We start from the raw sequence: 18,199 nt of genomic DNA, 5'->3' as shown, positions 1-18,199 counted from the left end.
AGTAAAAACTCAGAGCCAAGGCCCTGGTCTCCCCACTACACTATCAGTTGCAGTGTTCTTGTTTTTTTTTTAGATAAGAAACTTAGGCCTATTGGACTGGAGTCAACCTGGCTTTGATTTCTGCTTCTCCTGCTCACTAGTCATGTGACTAGTACATAGTAGACAACTGCCCTCTCTGAGAATCAGTGCCCTCATCTATGAATTGGAGGTATTGGGGTAGATTTGTAAAACTTCTTCCAGTTCCAGTGTTTTATGCGTCTAGGGTGCCTCCCGTGGCCCCTCTTTATTCTTGCAGGTCACACTTGATATACAAAGGACCCAGGTCATAAGTAAGATGGAAGCCAATGATACCAGCATGGTACCTGAGTTCCTCATCATTGGGATCTCTAATTATCCTGAGTGGCGAGTTACCTTCTTTACCCTGGTGCTCCTTACCTACCTGACCACCCTTCTCGGGAACACTCTCATCATTGTCCTTATCCACTTGGACACCCATCTCCATACCCCCATGTACTTCTTCCTTGGCAACTTGTCTTTTCTTGACCTCTGCTATGCAACATCCTCAATGCCCCAAGCTTTGGTGCATTGCTTCTCTGCCCGTCCCCTCCTCCCTTACCCACGCTGCTTTGCCCAAATGAGTGTCTCCCTCTTTCTGGCCACAGCAGAATGCCTCTTGCTGGCCGTCATGGCCTATGATCGCATGGTGGCCATTGGTGACCCCCTGAGGTATACGCTAGTCATGAGCACACCGGTGTGTGTCTGGCTGGCCACTTTCTCATGGGGGGCGTCTCTTGCACTCACCATCATGCTTATCTCTTCCTTGCACCTCCGTTTCTGTGGTGCCAATGTCCTCAACCACTTTGTCTGTGAAATTCTCTCCCTGATCAAGTTGGCCTGCTCTAACACACGCCTTAATGAGCTAATGATTTTGGCCACCAGTTTCTTTACACTGCTCTTGCCCTTTTTGTTCATCCTCCTCTCCTATGCTCGCATTGCTGTTGCTGTCCTGAGGATCCAGTCAGCTCAGGGCCGCTTCAAGGCTGTCTCTACCTGTGGCTCCCACTTGGCTGTGGTGACCATCTTCTATGGGGCGGCCATTTCCATGTATATGAAGCCTCAGTCCAAATCTTCTTCCAACCAAGATAAGTTCATTTCAGTGTTTTATGGTGCCTTGACACCCATGCTGAACCCTCTCATATACAGCCTGAGAAATAAAGATGTGAAAGGGGCAATCAAGAAAGTCATGAGCAAAAAAACATAGCTCCTGTAAGGAGGTTCAGTCATTCTAGAAAGCAATTCAGAACTAGGCTCCCAAAGTTACCAACCTGTATGTACTTTTTTGATCTGGCAATACCACTACTAGGCCTGTACCCAAAGCCAACCAAAAAGAGAGGAAAGACCCATATGTACAAAAATACTTGCAATTTTTACACTAGCAGAAGAAACCCTGAAACTAAGAAGAAACCCTGAAACCTAACCACCTGTTGGGAAATGGGTAAACAAATTTTGGTATATGAATGTAATGGAATGTTATTGCATCATAAAGATGTTAAATGGACTATTTCTAAAGAAACTATATTTAAGATCTTTATGAACTGATGTACAGTGAAGTGAATCAAACCAGGAGAATAAAATCATCTGTCTATCCTTCTGTAGGAACATCAGTAAGTAGCCTCAAGTGTGGTTTGGGTCATTCAGTGGTCAAAAACCTGGCCTGAAAAGTGTTGAAGAAGATATCTTGGAAGAAAGGATTGTGATTCTAGTGTATTTTGCTTAGGTGTACACTGGTGAACACTCAATAACTGGCTGTCCAGAGAAAACATATATATATTAAAAACACTTTTAGGTTTAATCTATATTGTCATTTTTCCTCCTGCTTTCCTTTACTCTTCCCTTCCCCTCCCCTCCACTTCTCTTCCCTCTTCTTCCTTCCTTTTCTCTTCTTTTCTCTTCTTTTCTCTTCTTTTCTCTTCTCTTCTCTTCTCTTCTCTTCTCTTCTCTTCTCTTCTCTTCTCTTCTCTTCTCTTCTCTTCTCTTCTCTTCTCTTCTCTTCTCTTTCTCTTCTCTTTCTCTTTCTCTTTCTCCCTTCCTCCCTCCCTCCCTCCTATCTTCCTTCCTCTCTCTGCCCCTTTCACTCTATTTCTGTCTTTCTCTGTCTCCCTTCTTTCTTTCCATTTTTTGGTTGTTGTTCAGTTGAAAGGGTTGGGGATAGGAAGAAAACACTCAACCAAATCCTGATTTGTAGTACTTATTGATTTCCAAGATGTGTGATTTGGCTCCAGTATAGCCCAGGTTTTACATGTGCCTTGGAGTAAGATCAGAGCTTGGGCAGCTAGGTGATACAATGGATACACTGGGCTTAGAGATCATAAAGAGCTGAGTTCAAATCTAGCCTCAGATACTAGCTGTGGTGAACTTGGATAAATCCCTTTACCTGCCTCAGTTTTCTCATTTATAAAAAGGGATAAACCCTATCTATTGTGAGGATCAAATGAGGTGACATATTTAAAGTGCTCTTGTAAACCTTAAAGCTCTAAATAAATGCCAACTATTGTGGAAGTATAGTGTTTAAGGGGCGTAAATTCACAATGAGAGTAGTTTCAGTGGTTCTATTTGGAACTGATAAGACCAAGTCTATGCATACTAAAGTAGATGCAGAGTGTGAGATCTCATTGAGTTATGTTGGGACTCCATGAGACCAGAGAGCAAAAATAGCAATTATACAGGGAAGAATGTTGTGGTTGAATAGCAGTTCCTCTCTATTCCTTGTCTGATAATTGAGTGAATTATGATAAAAGACTTTCGAATCAAATTCCATCCACTACAAAATTTCCAAATCCTAGGCTTCAAGGATCGTCCTGGTTTCTTTTTCAGGAGAGGATTGCTCTGGAGTAGAAGAGGCTACTAGTGACCTAGGCCATGGGATGTTGGAATATGTATGCCATAATAAATGATAATTACAAATCAACTTGATTTGAAACACAGACCAGCCCGTCTCCTTTTCTGATGATGTATTTCCTTGTAGAGTCTTTCATTCCACTTCTCACATAAAACTCATTGCTGGTAATATACCATTCTCTGCTCGTCCAGCTTTAGGGACCCCCCACGGTCATCTCACATCATGAGTGGAATGGCAGAAGGACTTTAGTAGAAAGTTCCATCTTTCCAATCAGTGTTAAATTTCTGATAGATTCCATCCAAGATAAATGAGGTCTTGACTGAGTGATTGCTGAGGCCAGCATGGAACAACCATAAATAGTGTTGGAGCTGGCTGGTTGGCTGAGCATGTCTTAATATTACATAAGCAGGAAAACTAATTCCGCTGAGTACCTCCCACCATACTTTATTGGGTAGAGAAGCCATAGGAAGCCAGACTAAGTCAATTCAGCATCCTCATCCATGCGATAGCACTGAATTCGATCTACCTAACCTAAACAAAGTGGCAAATTACCCATGACCAGGCCCATGTGATCCACATAGATACATAGGATATTAGAAATAGTGAAATAAAGAATTGGAGGAAGGAGTGGGAGGGAAACTTTAAGATGTTGCTATAACAGTCAGTCCAAGGAAGAGGTAAGGAAGGCATGGAGAGGTGATGGGGAGGAGGAAACAGACGCAAAAGACATTTTGAAAAAAGAAACAAAAGGACTTGAATATTGGCAGGGGAAGATCAAGGAGTCAGAGTTGACTCCTCTATTTCTAGACTGAGTGACTGATAAAATTGGAGTAAAACTAGCTTGCTGCTATCCTTTGAGGGACCCACGATCTCATCAATATGAGAACTGCTTCTGTGTAAACAGATCAGAACCCCTCCATAGCTTCTCATGCTATATGATTCTTGTTCCTGTCCTCCCATAAGTCCTCTGAAAAGAATCTACCCCACACAAACTAGAGGGAGCCTCATTCTCTCAACATTTCATAGGGACTACTGCCCCCGCTTCAGGCTAGCCATTCTGCAGTCTTTCTTCTTGCTACATGACCGAGCCACCTCCTTTTCTGATCACTTGTGTTCTTAATGATCATGCATGTCCTTTTGTTCCACTTTTCTCATAAAAATCATTGTAGATAATATACCACACTCAGCATATCTCTCCCCATTACCCTTTAAGTAAACTTCAGTTTTAATTCCTCCAGAACGATGTTCGATGATTCACGGCCATACAACATCATTGGGGGAACACCAGTGTTTAAAAGGTGGGACTTTAAAGCAGGAAGTATCTCATAATCAATGAAAGTATTATCAGTTAATGCTTTCTAAAATAAGATCTATTATGGCCCACTCTCCTCCTTTTATATCTACTTTCAAAATATTGCCTAACTACAGGACATGGCCAAAGCAAATAAACTGATTAATTAACTCAATGGAATGCTCAACTGTAATAAACAAAAAGGCATAGCTAATAAGTAGTCCATCCACTTTTTTTTCTTGTATTAATGGCTAGGCCAGTCTCTTTTGAGTGGTTACTGAGGAGAACATGCATTATTCTGAGCTGACAATGATTTAAAAAAAAAAAGGCAGTCCAACCTAACTCAAGAACATTTGTTAAATACCTACTACCTGTAAGATACCGGGGATGCAAAACCAAAAGGGGCACAGTCCGCCATACATTTTACTGAGAGACTAAAACATGTATTCAGGTAAATAAATACAAGGTCCCTCCGAAGTAATTTCAAGTGGGAAAGAGCAGTGAACACTTGGGGGGTCAGAGAAGCTCTCATGTAGGAAGTGACACCTGGTCTGATCTCTGATAGAAGCTCTAAGATATCTCTATATCTTATATCTATATCAGGAGGAAGGGCACTCCATCCATGGGGTGAGAATATAGGAAGATGGAACATGAAATCTAGTATATGGGAATTAGTGTCTCCAGTTGAAGTAGAATAATATGAAATTAGACTAAAACAATAAGGGGCGGTCAAACTGTGCAATTTTAAATACCAAGTTGAGATTATACTTTACTGTAGACAATAGGAAGCTATTGAAAATTTGTGAATAGGGGAATAATCTGGCAGCTATTACAATAATCTAAGTAAGAGATGATGAGAACCAGTACCTGGAGTAGGTGTTATGTAAGAGCAAAAAAAGAAATTGATACAAGAGGGTAGAATTGTCAGGGTAGAATCAATCAACAAAAATTTCACAACTGATAGGACATAGGATGGGGGTGAGAAAGAGGAAAGGCTCCCAGATTATTAATCAAGATGACCAAGGTTGGTAGTACCCTTAGCAGAAATAGGGGAGTTGATTTCTTTTTTTCTTTTTAAAGCTTTTCAAAACATATGCACAGAGAATTTTTCAACGTGGACCCTTGTATAGCCTTGTGTTTCAGATTTTCCCCTCTTTCCCCTCACCCCCTCTCCTAGATGGCAAGTAATCCAATATATGCGATACATGTTAAAATATATGTTCGATCCAATATATGTAAACATATGTATACAATTAAACACAATGTAATAATTTATATAATACTATTATAAATAATATTAAAAGTTATACAACAATTAGCTTGTTGACAGATGAGGAAACCATGAAGATGAATGATTAAGTGACTTGGCCATTAAGGATCAGGTGTGGTGTTCATATACAGGTCTTTATAGATGCCAGGCCTGTGGCTCTTTCCATTATACTACATTGCCTATTCTCCTGAAGAATGCCCCATCCTGGGCAGGACTTTTTCATTGCTAGCAGCAGGTTCTGAGATCACTCTCCTAACAGAGTTCTGGAATGATACAGATTTTGTGACCTTTCTTGAAATGGCTTAGAAAAAAGATTCCTTTTCCCAAATAAGGATTCAGCCCTGGGTATTGTCAGCACAGCCCCAGGGCTTAAATGGCCCCTCTGGGATCTAGTCCCTGAAGTCTCTATGATGCAGTGATTTCTCCAGAATCAGAACTAACAAGCTCAGGAAACTGCGGAGAATACTTAAGATGATTTGCAGCTTCTTGGTGTCTTTGGATTGCTTGCTGTTTGGTATAAGGGAATGGAGGTGTCCTGAAAGCTTCAAAGAGGCAAGCCCTTCCCCATATCTTAGTCCAGAGTAGCCTGTCAGGAGCCCAGGCGCCCTGTCAGGAACAGAGGGCATTCAAAGATATCATGAGCCAGAAGAAACCTTAAGGTTCCTCTGATCCACCTTCCTCATTTTAGAATTTAAGAAGCCAAGGCCCAAAATGGAGACTTGAGAATTTGGCACAATAGTATTTTAGAGCCTGAAGGAGCCTTACAAACCATCTGCCCATAGAAACCTATAATTAAAGCCAAAAAGGCTTCAGTTAGGAGCCATTGAGTCCAATTCCCTCATTTTACAGATGAGGAGACTGAGATCCAAAAAGGAAAAGTGATTTCTTCGGGATCACCTGGCTAGGAAGTCTCCAAAGCAGGATATGAACATAGATTCTGGGCCCAGAGGTCTAGTCCCTGAACCACAATGCTTCTCAGAGTAGTCTAGCTCATTCATTTTACTGATGGAAATATTGAAGCCTGGAGAAGGAAAGTCACTTGACCAGTTGATCAGTTACTTGGCTCCTGTTGATCCAGAACAAATCAACAGGGATATATAAAAGCAGACCAGCTAAACAAGCTCATCTCTTTGACATCCCTTACCGCGTCTCATTCCTCCTTGGAAATTACCAACTCCTCCAGGAGCAGGTGATCATGGGAGTCGCAGGGGACTAAATTTCTGAAATCAACCTGCAGCAAGATGGAGGATGTGGGGGTAGTCCTGAAAAATGCCTTTATTCCCTGCTTTTTGCAGGTATTGTCAATGTGTTATAAATAAGCGATGCATGCCCACACACAGAGAACGGGGCACAGTGGAAAGATTGCTGGGCTTAGAGTGAGAACAAAAAAGGTGGGTTCAAGTCCCGGGCCTGCTATTTACCAGTTATGTCATCCTGAGCAAATATCTGGGGCTCCATTTATCTATCCAAATAATGCAGATAATGATACTTGTACCACCTTTCCCATCAGGTGGGAAAGATGAAGAAACAGCTCTGTAAACCTCAAAACAAATGATATAGAAATAGGACTTATTATTATCTTTGGAGGCTTTGATATTATGTCTTTGGAGCTATTATTTCAATTGAGATTTAATGGATAGACTGTGGGACTTAGCCAAATTTAAAGGTCAGCTCTGTCATTTACCAACTGTGTGATCTTAACAAATTATCTTATGTCTCTGAGCCTCAGTTTACTCATATAAAAATGTGGTTGACAAAATGCGTGTTTACTGGCTTGCTGCAAGGAAAGGGCTATGTCAGATGGAAAATGATAAACAGGAGCTCCTTTTTATTTTAAGAATGAATTTTAAAAGTGTCCAGGAAAGTCTACTTATTTAAAGTGACATGGCTCTCTCCCCTTTCAACTGTTCCTTTGGAACCTGGGGATAGGGCTGTTTGGCCAGGCCCTGCTGAGCACCTACTGCACTGGAGCTGCCTTTGGGGGAGAAGGGAACAAGACTGACATTCTGAGGATCCAGCTTCCCCAGAGATCAGGCCCTTCTGGTGAGTTGTTTGGTGTTATCCAGTTACCCTCTAAGCCTGAACCCATTACTTCAGGTCTCTTCTCATGCTGAGCACTACCTAGAACTGGAACCTGAGGGGGACCAGGTCTTTCCTCCTCGGGCCAATGTCTGGGAAGAGGGTGTATACCTCATGTGGTAGAATGAACTCAGAATCAAAAGATCTAGTTACCGATCCTTGTTCTGACATTTACAAGCATGCAAAATCTTTAGCAAATCACTTTACAGCAGCAAGGCAATCCTTTAAATTTTCTGTGATTGATTCCCTATCCCACTCCCCACAGAAACTGTTCCAAACATTTTCTCCTCACCTCAAACCTCCAATATTAACTCCTCCCTGGGGGGTCCTCCTCCCATATTTTACTGAGAAAATAGAGGCGCCTTTCTCCCCTTCTCTTCATCTTGGGATCCCTTGGTATCATCCTCCACTCTCTCTTCCTTTATGTCAGTATCTGAAAATGAGATGACTCTTCTCCTTGCCAAAGCTACTTTCTCTTCTATCTGTGCTCTTGATTCCCATCCCCTCCCATCTTCTCCACAAATTGCCCCTAAATTATTCGTCTATCTTTCTAATCTTAAAACTTTATCTACTAGTTCCTTCCCTACTAGGTGCAAATATGGTCAACTCTCCTCATCTTTAAAGTAAATCCACTATCCTTTGAGGACATTATTCCTTTCTTTCTCTCATCCAAACTCCTATGAAAATTGTCTATTCTCACTGCCTCGACTTCTTCGCCCTTCACTCACTTCTCTATGATTTATGGTCTTATTCTTGTCATTATCACTCAACTGAAACTATTTCCACAATTATCAGTGATTTTTTTTACTGCCAAACCTTAACATGTTTTCTCATTCTTTCTTTATTTCTTTGCAGTCTTTGACCTTGTAGATCACTCTCTTTTCCCATATACCTTCCCCACTCTGGGTTTTCAGGATCTTGCTCCCACTAGGGAGCACTGCTTCTCAGTGTCTCATTGATTTATTGTTCATAGCCCCTTTTCTGTGGCTCTCCACCAAGCCAAGACCTAGTCCTGAATCAAATTGGTTTACCCATCAGGTACCTCAAACTCAAAATATTCAAAACAAAACATTATATTTCCCCATAGTGGCCATTCTTCTTCCATGCTTCCCTGTTTCTTGGAAGGCACTGCCATATTTTCCATCTCTGAGGTTCCTAAACTCTACTTTAATTTCTACTCCTCACTCTTGCTCACCCACATATCCAATCCAATTCCAAATCTTTGTTTCTGTGTCTACAAAATCTATCCCATCCATCACTTTCTTAGTCCTCATACAGGCAGCATCCTTATTCAGGTCCAGTTTTCATCCAAACTATTGAAATACCCTCCTAATTGATCTCCTCAACCTTCAGTCTCCCTTCTTCAATCCATCCTCCATTAAATAATGAGAGTGATTTACCTCAAGCACAAATCTGACCATATTATTTTTCTACTCTAGAATCTCCAGTGATTCCCTTCCATTCCTCTGTTTGTATTTTAAAGTTTTCCACAACCCGGCCCCAACTTATCCTTCCAGCTTCACCACCCATCCCCTCCTATACTCCATGGCCCAGCCATACTGAACTCCCTGCTGTTTCTCACATAAGACACTCCATCTTCTAAGCTTTTGCAATTGTCTATACCCTATGCCTGGAATGTACTCTCTCTTCACCTCGGTCTCATTGAATTCCTTGTTTCCATCTAGACTCAGTCCAAGTATTGCCTTCTGTAAGAAACTTTTTCTAATCCCCCAGCTACAAGTGTCCTCCCTTCCTAATTTATTTTGTATTTATTTTTATAAACTTTATATTTATTTGAATTTATGCCCCATATTTACTTAGCAATTACTCTATTTATGCTTACATATATGCACATTATTTCTTCTTATAAACTTTAAATTCCTAGAGGACAATGAATATCTCTTTTTTTCTTTTGTATCACTAGGGCCTTGTATAGTGTCATAATAGATGCCTAAATGCTTGTTGATTATTTGGTTGATGCTGCCTTGAGCCTCATCCTTACCTACTTTAGTGCTTTCCTTGTCAATAATCCTGTGAAGTAGGCAGAGCAAGTATCATCATTCCCATTTTAGAGATAAGGATACTGAAGCTCAGAAGTCAGTTTCAGTGACTTACCCAAGATCATGGAACTCAGAAATATTAGAATCAGGACTTGAACTGAGCTCCTACTAATTGAAGGTCCAGATATCTTTCCTTTACACCTTCCTAGAATGGAGTGGTTGAGGAGGGATTTGATGGCAAAGGGGGGGTGACATTAGATTACAAGATCCAAGTCCCCTTGCTTCCACAGTAGATTCACCTTTATATCCCCATTCTGAGGAATATTTTTCTCACTGGGACCTTTTTGTTTTTCTTTTTGATTCAAATAAAATTTAATGTATGTCCATTCTTGGATTCTGGGTCAAGACTCACTTTATTCAAGAAGCCTTGACTAAGCCTACCCACTCTGATCACTACTAAACTCCAAGTTCTTTCAGCATTTTTTGGACAAGCATAGTCTATAGAGAGAAAAGACCATAGATTTGTTAAGTGTCTTATTGTCAGGACCACGGCCAGCAGCTGTAGTTAAGCCAAGAGGAGTTGGCTGCTTCAGCACTTGTAGCCATGGATAGAAATAAAAACTGGATTTGCACTGCCCTCCTGGGGTGATGGTGATGATAAGGAAATAGAATCCAGATATTTAAAGATGGAAAAAAAAATTAGAGGATCACAGCAGTAAAATTAACGGAGACTTCAGAGGACTAAAGTCCAGTGTCCCCATTTTGCAAATGAGGAAATTGAGACCAAATTTAAGTTACTCTCCCTAATTTGAACCCATATTCTAAAGCCAGTATCATTTCCACGGTAGCATGCTGCCCCAAAGATCAGTAGAATTACTTAGACTGGCCCATGTTTGTATCTTTGAGGGGTCTTTAGTGTTCAAAGCGTGAGTCTGAGATATGTCCTTCAGGATATCCCAGCATTGTCTGGGGTTCCTGAGAAATGGCTTCTCTCTCAAAGATACAAACCAGGGAGAGCATTATGTATCATGTTCTTTCCCTTGGTATCTCTTACATCACTGGATACCAGTCCAGCTTTGAAAAGGGTCAGTGTTCTGGAATGAGCTAGTCTATGATGAAAAGACCCCTGAGAAACAGCTTCAAGAGCATTTTTGATATTTGTGTTCCTTCTGAGAGTTCATCCCACTTCCAGATGGAGTCCACTCCATCCTAAAGAGTGTTCTGAGAGCCCATATATAACATTCAGAGACCATCTGGAAGAAATTCTCTCATTTTACAGGTGAAGAAACTGAGACACAGTGAAGGGAAATGATTGTCCAATCACATAGCTCACTGGTGACCAAGTTGGAACCACACTCAAGTGTCCTGGTTCCCACTCCTGTGATCTTTCCATACCCCTGTGCTGCCTCCCTGGATTAAAGGATTACACTCTTTAAATGGAAGTTCAGAGCTAAAAATCTAGCCCAAGTAATTTCTTTTTGCAGATGAGGAAACTGAGGCCCATAGAAAGCTAGTATGTGTCATTTTTTCAATTGTCATTTTGTTGTATTGTGTATATATGTGTTCAAGTGGAACATGAACAGGCCATCAGAAGAAATGATGTTATATATACCTCTCTATAGCACCCAGTATAATGCTGAGGATGAGTATGATGCTCAATAGATATATCCTCATTGAACTTGAGCTACTTCTGGATTCTGATCATATCCCTATTCTCCACAGAAATCTTCAATGGTTCCCTATTGCCTATTGAATAACGCTGTCATTCAAGGCCCTCCACAATGTGGCTCTAACCTTCCTTTCCAGCCTTCTCATATGATTCCCTTTCACATGCTCTACATCGAATTCAATTTAACAAGGATTTGTTAAGCACCTACTATGTACAAGGTTTTATACTTGATAATAAAGATACCAGAATGAAGAATGATAATAGTAATAATAATAATAATAATAATAATAATAATAATAATAACACTTAGATTACAAAGTACTTTTGCATATATTATCTCATTTGATCAAAGGAATTATAATCAAGTAAGAAACGATGAGACTTGAGCAGGTAATGGGGGTAATTATCAAAACACTAAGGCTTAGACTGAACTGAATATGGCAAATTTACCTGTTTTCCCTTTTAGCTATCCTACTCTCAGAAATAATTTTTCCTTTCTCACACTTCTCATACTACTTTGTCTGCAGTTCTGTTTTCTATAGTAGTTCTTTGTGTTCGTATCATTCTGAGCCCTTCCCCAATTACACTGGAAACTCCTTCAGGGAGGGGGTCTACATCATATTTATCATTGTATTCTCAGTATTTAGTAAAGTTAAGCACTGAACCAATGATTTTATTAGTATAAGGAATTCCCAGGTAAGGAATCTCTGTGTATTAATGAAGGTCAGCGTTCTCTCTGCATTTTGCAGCCTTAAAGAATTGCCTAAATCAGTGAGGGATCAAGTGACTTGCCTAGGATCACACAGCTGGTATGAGTTGGAGGCAGGACTTAAAACTTTCCTGGCTCTATCCACCATATCATGCCACTTCTCTACTCAAGACCAGACATTAAACAGGGAAAAATCAACAAGAAAAATCTCCAATTAGGTGACTTAGTGGATAGAGTGGCAGGCTTGGAGGCAGGAAAACTCATCTTTGTGAGTTCAAATCACCCTGGGCCAGTCACTAAACCCTGCTTGCCTCAGTTTCCTCATCTGGAAAATGAGTTAGAAAAGGAAATGGCAAACCATTCTGGTATCTTTGCCAAGAAAATCACAAATGGGGTCACGAAGAGTCAGACTAAACTAAAAAAAATGACTGAACAAGAACAACGACATGCCTACAAACTTTAATAATGCGCCATGAGACAGTTCAGTGAAAGACACTCCATGGCAACAGTCTGTGAAAAAAGGAGCAGTTGGGACCACTATCACTGGTGGCCTTGAATTAGAGTCTAGAGGGGCCCAAAGTAGTTGCTAAAACAATGCCTTCCCTGGGCATAGAGCTGGTTAAAGGGAAAGTTTCTGCTACACATGATAGTATTAGAGATATTAGATCTTTAATGGTAAATGCAGACCTTTAACTGGAAAAAAAGGAAAGTATGAAGACACACTTGATCTCTCCAGTTTGCTTATGGTAATGGCATCGAGTTGCTAGGATGTGGTATAGTAGATGTTTACATGCTAGTTGAATTGAACGCTTTCAGAAGGGGTGGTTGGAATGGTGAGGAGGTTTAGGATCATTCTATAAGAGGAGGTGTTCAAGGAATGGGGATGTTTACCTTAGAAAGAGGAGGCTTATTAGGGTGACTTGATCTCCATGTTCAAATATTTAAAGACTTTTCATATAGAAAAGAGATGAGAATTTTTTGGCATGGCTCCAAAAGGTAGAACTAGAGCAGACAGGGAAATTACAGAGAGGAAGATTTTGGCTCAGTTTAAGAGAGAATTTCTGAAAAAATCAGAGCTGCTCATAAATGCTTCATGAGGTAGTGAGTCCCCCACCACTGGTGGTCTTTAAATGAAGAGACATTTGATAACTACCTGTCAGGGATCTGATAAAGGGAATGAATGTTTCAGGTAAAGGAGAGACCCCTGAGGTTCCTTGACACTCTGAGATTCTAAGATTTGATGGATTAAAATTTAAAATCACACAACCTGATCCAGAATCTCCTTGCCAACATCCTCAGCAAGTAGGCATTCAGCCTCTAATAGAGGGAACCCTCAAGGTAACCTCTGTTCAACTTTCAAATGCTTGAGTGTTAGGAAGATTTTCTTGATATTTAATGGAAGCCTATCTCTCTGAAGCTTACTCCGCCATCATTGTCCCTCTCTGGGGCTACACAGAATGAGTCTAGTCCCCCTTTATGTGACTGCCCTTCAAATACTTGAAAGGCATTGAATTGGATTTGTTCTTTTCTCCCCTTATAGAATACAATGGAGAGCCTGGCCAGTGTTAACACCACAGAAGTGACAGAATTCATTCTGGTGGGGCTCTCTAATCACCCCAAAGCTCAGATTGCCTTCTTCTGTGCCCTGGTTGTGATTTACTCAGTCACACTGGTGGGTAACAGTGTCATCATTTTTGTAGTCAGAATTGATGGGCAGCTGCATACCCCCATGTATTTTTTCCTCAGCAACTTGTCCTTCCTTGATATCTGCTACACCACCAGTTCTGTGCCTTACCTGCTCTTCATTGGCTTTAGAGACTTCCCTACCATCTCCTATACCAGCTGCTATGCTCAGATGACCATCTCCCTCTTCCTTGGGATGACAGAATGTCTCCTCCTTGCCGTCATGGCCTATGATCGATTAGTCGCCATTTCCAATCCATTGCGCTATACCATCATCATGAACAATCGAGTCTGTCTGCAGATGGCCATAAGTACCTGGGTCAGTGCCTTCTTCTTAGCTGTAATTCCAATCATTGCCATTCCAGCTCGTTACTGTGGGCACAATGTCATCAACCATTTCACCTGTGAGATTCAGGCCATGCTGAAGCTTGTCTGCTCAGACACTCCTGTGAATCTCATCCTGGGTCTAGTCATCAGCGTGGCAACTCTGCCCTTGCCTTTCAGCTTCATCCTCATCTCCTACATCCGCATCGTCATAGCTGTGCTCAGGATCCGCTCCACAGAGGCCAGGCTTAAAGCCTTCTCCACCTGTAGCTCCCATTTGACTGTGGTGACCATTTTTTTTGGGACAGCCATCTACATGTATGTGAAACCCCAGTCAAAAGAGTCCCAGGATCAGGACAAAATTATCTCTGTATTTTATGGGGTCGTGACACCCATGCTGAATCCCCTTATTTATACCCTGAGGAATAAAGATGTTAAAGGTGCCTTGAGAAAATTAACTAGGAAGAAAGAATCCTGAACTAAACTTTCCTATGGAAGATCATCCAGCAAATGGCCTGACCTTTATCTGTGACAAAGACAAATTGACACATCAGGATTATTAAACGTGGTTTCTGTAAACTGGCAAAAAAAAAAAAAAAAAAAAAAGAGCTCTGGTGGAAGCCAAGAGCCCCAGATTCCGGTACTGGCCCTGCTGCTAACTCACAAAATGAAAATGGAAAAGTCACTTCTCTGTGAGCTTCAATGGACTCATTCTTAAAATGGAATGGTTGGATTAGAAGTTCTCTGTATTACCTTCCAGTTCTGACAGCCTGTATTTCCTGCTCCAACTGAACATTTATGTTCCATTTTCTCATCTGAACGATATGATCATTTTCTTATTCTTTTAGCCATTTGGAAATAGAGAATTATAAGAAACTCCCTTGAGACAATGTATTAATGAATCATGTGAAATTGAAGTTCAAAGAAGGAAAATGGCTTACCCAGAGCCACACTGCTACCAGCTGATGAGACCAAGATTTGATCCCAAGACCAACGTGCCATTTTCACATGTGCCCTGCTATCAAATATCACCAAAACTTAAGTTTGGTAACTTTAGTGGGATACTGGCATGAAGAGACCGGGATCATCTTTTCCTACCCGTTCCCCTCTATTCCAAATAGCTTGGAAAACTGCACAGGATTGTGTGAGATTTCCTCCCAGGACACAAGACTGAAGTAATTGCAAGGAGATGTGGAAGGAAGAGGCAATACTATAACCAAGTTAGGGCAGCTAGGACCTTATTCCAGAGTTCTGATGGAAGGAGGGGGCATGCTTTCTCCCAAAAGTAGCCTTCTACCCAGTAATGGGCAGGGAAAAGAAATCGGATCCCTGGTGAGTTGGTCCTAGGATAAAGAAAAGGAAGAGATAGGGTGTACTGGAGAAATACTGTTCCTTCACATTAGATGCAGTCCTGGACAGAGGGATAACACACACCAGGGACAAGTGCTTATGGGATGGTAACCAGAACTCTTTCCTTTAGGATTTCAGACCTTTCTGGGAAAGGCTGCTAAAGGAAGAGGGAATATGTTTTTATGTTTCATATTGTCTGGGGGTAGGAATAGTATAATCAAGCATTTATTAAGTGCTTACATGTATCAGGAATTGTGCCAAGAACTAGTAATACAAAGACAGTTCCTGCCTCCACAGAGCTCACATTCTAATGGGGAAACAACATTTCAATAGCTAGGTACTTATAAAATAAATTCCTCATCCAGCTATATTTGCTCCAGGAGCCAGACTTCCTAGCTAATGCTCCAAGAAGGAGCAAGAAGAAGTCACATAGATGGAAAAGGAGTTAAGCCTTTGGAGGCCAAATCCCCATCACCAAAAAGAAAGATGGCTGAATTCATCATCAAAAAGAAAGAATGTGACAAAATCCTCATAAGCAGGATTTTTGTGAATACTACATTAGTTGGATACAGAGGGTGGGTTGTGGTGGGGTGGGGTGGGAGGAAAGGAGGAAAAATCTCTGTCTGAGTTTCTGGCTCAGACAAGTATGAAGAAAAGTCTTATGGTGAAAGACTACAAAGATGAGACACTGTCAGAGAAGAGTAATGAGAGATAACAGCAAGATCTACCAGAGGAGCTAAGCAGTATCTCTATCTCCAGATTGAACAAGAAGAAAAGGGCACTGGTCTTCGTCTTATCAGAGCCAAAGAAATGTGCAAGGACAGTGACATGGAGGGACTCAGAAGAGAAGCCATGATAGATTGGATAGGAGGCATTGACTCCTAAGCAACGTTGGAGAAGGGTGTATGAGAGCTCCAACCATTGTGTACTGTAAGTTACTGGGACTAAATCAATTCCCAGAAAAGGGTTGTTCACCAGTAGGTATTATTGTTTTCTACAGACTTTGATTTGAGTTCTATTTCCCTTGACCTGTAAATGAATCCATGCTTTTAGCCTTGTGAACCTATGTGCTTGTTAGGGAGTTAATTAATGACTGTACTTGGATCAAGGAATATTGAATACTGAAGTTCCCAGTCACATCTGGGTAAAGGAAATGAGTCAGAGAATTGAGAAGTCCCTCAAAGTGTACCCAAGTCCTCTGTTTCAGGATGAAACCTCTGACACAAGAATCAGATAACAAAAGTCACCAAAACCATATTAATCCAACACAAATTAGGCAATCTACTCCACTAGGCCCTATAAATGGAAACAAAAGGCAGAACAATTGCCCTGTCTTGGAGCATTTAGGGAGACCAGACCAACTTATAAGAAATCATTTGGTATCTGAAGTGAGTCAGTCCATTTAGCACATATTCCATGGAAGTGCCAAGGCAAACAAAGGAGGAAATGATTGTCAGTGGACTAAAATCACTCAGGGAGATGGTGAAAATACAAAAGAAAACTAGACTTGTCAGAATTCATTAGACTAGGTGATCTTTAGAGTCTCTTCTACTTTTAAATCCTATGGTCCTATGATACGAGAACAATGCTTCATCCAGGGATTAAAAGTGCCATCTACCAGCACAGACCACAATCTACTCAGTGCTATCCATTCTCTGTGACTCTTGGTCATATTCTCCTAACAGGGATGGACTATCTGGCCTCCATGGTCCTTTCTAGTTCTATTATCTACCTTCCTGTTGTTGTTGTTGTTGTTCGGTTATTTCTGTCATTACTGACTCTTTGTGACTCCATTGGGGGCTTTCTTGGGAAAGAAAGTGGTTTGCCATTTCATTCTCTACTTCATTTTAACAGATGAGGAACCTGAGGCAAACAGTGACTTGTCCAGGATGACCCAGCTAGTAAGCATCTGAAGCCAGTTTTGAATTCAAGATGAGTCTTCCTGACTCTAGACCTGGCACTCTTTCTACTGCAAAACTACCTAGCTGCCCCTTTATCCTTCTATAAATCTTTCCCGGGCAGTTTGCTCCATATGCTAGAAGCTTTCATCTTGATGTCTTTACATTATGTGGATATCACTGAAGTAGGTGATTGGTCCATCCGTTACTGTCCCTCACTCTGGGATCAGCCAAAATCCTTTTCTCGTCAAACCATCATCTGATGATATGTTCATAATGCTTCTCCTCACTTCCTCATTGATAATGTGTTACAGCCTACTCAAACCCAGCATGTATGCCATCGTATGGACTAAATGGGCATTTTTCATCTGCTTGCTTTATCTTATGGATACTTAGTTTGAATTTTGTTGAGAGATCATACATTTCCTTTAGAAGACTGAGATGTGTGAGGATTGATGCAGTTCACATAATGCCATGTACAAAAAGAACATCTGGAAGACCCTATTTATCATTTCCTTTTGTTTGCACAAATAATTTCTTAGCTCATGCTGTATTCATATAAAATGGAGAAATTATTAGAACTTTATAAAAAGCACAAACATCAAACACATAATCAAAAATTACATGGCAAAAATATATGACATTTATTAGTAAACTATTTTAAAACATTCATGTTTACAACTTCTACAAATAATAACCATAATGCTGTTATTAAAGGACAAGGTGGCCTTGTTTTTTCACTGCACATTTTCTCATAACATGGTGTCATTGATGATATTGCTATTTGTAATTCCTTTTTCAACCACTAATTGACACTCATGCCTTTGCCTTTAGAGTAGCTCTAATGGAAAATTTCATTTCACACAAATAAGTTGTTATAAACTATAGTAAAATTTTTATTCTTTTAATAGAACAGAGAATTCTTTACCTATAGTAAGCTGCAATCAGACTTTCAGGTTCAAATGCTTGTTTTGTGGTACTATCAGAACGTAAGTCTATTAACCGTTTTTCAGATGAACCATACTTG

At 40.7% G+C, this 18,199-nt stretch overlaps 2 protein-coding genes across 2 annotated transcripts; both read left to right on the top strand.

The window, feature by feature from the left end:
• Positions 1-334: 334 nt before the first annotated feature.
• On the top strand, positions 335-1,261 carry LOC141548338 (olfactory receptor 13H1-like). Its single transcript, XM_074277141.1, has one exon. The coding sequence runs from the start codon at positions 335-337 to the stop codon at positions 1,259-1,261; it is 927 nt and encodes a 308-aa protein (XP_074133242.1).
• Positions 1,262-13,463: 12,202 nt separating this feature from the next.
• On the top strand, positions 13,464-14,402 carry LOC141548325 (olfactory receptor 13H1-like). The gene has a single exon (XM_074277105.1). The coding sequence runs from the start codon at positions 13,464-13,466 to the stop codon at positions 14,400-14,402; it is 939 nt and encodes a 312-aa protein (XP_074133206.1).
• The last annotated feature ends 3,797 nt before the right edge of the window (positions 14,403-18,199 follow it).

The sequence above is a fragment of the Sminthopsis crassicaudata genome, chromosome X, assembly GCF_048593235.1.
Source record: "Sminthopsis crassicaudata isolate SCR6 chromosome X, ASM4859323v1, whole genome shotgun sequence".
Classification (NCBI taxonomy): Eukaryota; Metazoa; Chordata; class Mammalia; order Dasyuromorphia; family Dasyuridae; genus Sminthopsis; species Sminthopsis crassicaudata.
This window is presented reverse-complemented; position numbering and strand designations above follow the sequence as displayed.